This window comes from Formica exsecta, unplaced genomic scaffold (genome assembly GCF_003651465.1).
Source record: "Formica exsecta isolate Colony F162 unplaced genomic scaffold, ASM365146v1 scaffold21, whole genome shotgun sequence".
NCBI classification, from domain to species: domain Eukaryota; kingdom Metazoa; phylum Arthropoda; class Insecta; order Hymenoptera; family Formicidae; genus Formica; species Formica exsecta.
Window position 1 is genome coordinate 1639468 of NW_021849398.1, and position 1656 is coordinate 1641123.

Consider the following 1656-nt stretch of genomic DNA (forward strand, 5'->3'; position numbering starts at 1 on the left):
GATTTGGAGTTTGTCGGATATTCGTCGAATGCAAATGCTTTAGGTTTATGCGACGAATTTTACTACGTTGTCATGCAGAATGAGAACATTGTCACATAGTTATACGCGTTATCCGCACGATGCGACACACCCGCAACGGGGCTTGATGAATATTTGTCGGAAAACGCATCATTCGCCGCTTTCAGAAAGCACGCACACGTGCGTACATATATACATACAGATATACGGGCCGCGTTAAATGCCGACAGCCTTGAAAACTGCGGCGTAACAAAATTCGAGCTCGTTCAACCCGCTCGTATTTTGTTTCCACATCCCTCTGTCACGCGCTGCCCAAATCCGAAAAAAAAATTTCCTTGTGGAATATTTCCACGTGCCATACAGTGGTGGCGAAAAAATTACGGTGTTAGTTAGCCGCGAGCGTCGAGTTAATTTTCACTATATCTCTCCCATGGGCCCCCCCATTAAATACACTGTTTTTCCGCTCGGGGATCGTTGAAGTGACGCGAGTATAATTTAATTTAAGCATAGCACAAATGCTTGCTCATCATTGCGCTGGGAATTAAAAAAGTTTGTTAAAAACGTTAGAGAAAGAACACCACCGATAAGAAGATGCCCTCGCAGAGAGTTAAATACGCTCTTGCTCATTTATCGCGTGAGGAACATACCACGCAATTAGCCCGTCCAAATTGGAGAAGGCTTCGCAAAATCGATACAAATGTCCTGGTATATTCACAATCATAATATTACTTCGTCTATATGAGAATAAGAAATGTTTTACATTTTTTATATCCTCTTGCGAAAATTTTGTTATTTCACGTAACATATGTCAAATGTAATTTTTTAAAAGTGTCTGGCACACACATTTACGCATCTTTATCACAATTCTGATAACACAAAATAGTTATATTTATATTATACTTATTTATCAAGTAAATTCGGAATCAAAATTAAAATAATACAATTGAATGAGACGTTCTCTAAGCTGTTCTAGGTACTTAAATACACCTTCTATAATATTAAATATCGTCGAGATATCCATAAAATGAAATAGTCGTAGCATGAAAGAGGCAGAACGCTCTTCCATGGAAAAACGTTCAGCTGAAAACGATCGATGGAGCAGATATTCGAACAGTGTGTCTCTGTGCGCGCTGAGAAAGGCCTTTGTGTGTCCTCTATCCTTCATATACTTGTATATCGACGTACCTATATATTTTTCAGGCGAGCCCTTTTACAGTTCGGCGCGCAGCTCTAAGGAGCCGCGCCTCCAAGCGCATCCGGATTATGGCGCAACCGAAATTCGTAACTAAGAAATATGATCCCGCGTAAGTGCACAGTCGTCCGCTCTACTACCTCGTCAGGTTATCGCGAGTCCTCTACAAAATTTATTATCGCGCAGCGTGGCGCCGCTCCCTTACCCGCGTATTCATCCCAAGACACTTGTGGCGAAAAGCAGCAGACGTATCGTCGATCTGGCGTTACCCAAAAGAAGGTGCATATATCCGTTTGCTCGATGCTGAATACTTGGTCTTGACGGGAAAATCTTGAGTTAAATACACAATCAATCTTATTGTTAAATTAAATAAACCAATTTATATTAGATGCCAGAAAATTAAAAGCAATAATTTATAATTTATTTTTCATATTATTTATATATAT

At 40.0% G+C, this 1656-nt stretch overlaps 1 protein-coding gene across 1 annotated transcript in view; it reads left to right on the forward strand.

The window, feature by feature from the left end:
- The first annotated feature begins 609 nt into the window (after positions 1-609).
- LOC115234839 overlaps positions 610-1656 on the forward strand; it is a 6010-nt gene continuing 4963 nt past the window's right edge. The window contains exons 1-3 of the mRNA XM_029806187.1: positions 610-723; positions 1219-1322; positions 1397-1489. Of these exons, the coding sequence (XP_029662047.1) occupies positions 610-723; positions 1219-1322; positions 1397-1489 (311 nt within the window). The remainder of the gene's footprint in view (positions 724-1218; positions 1323-1396; positions 1490-1656) is intronic.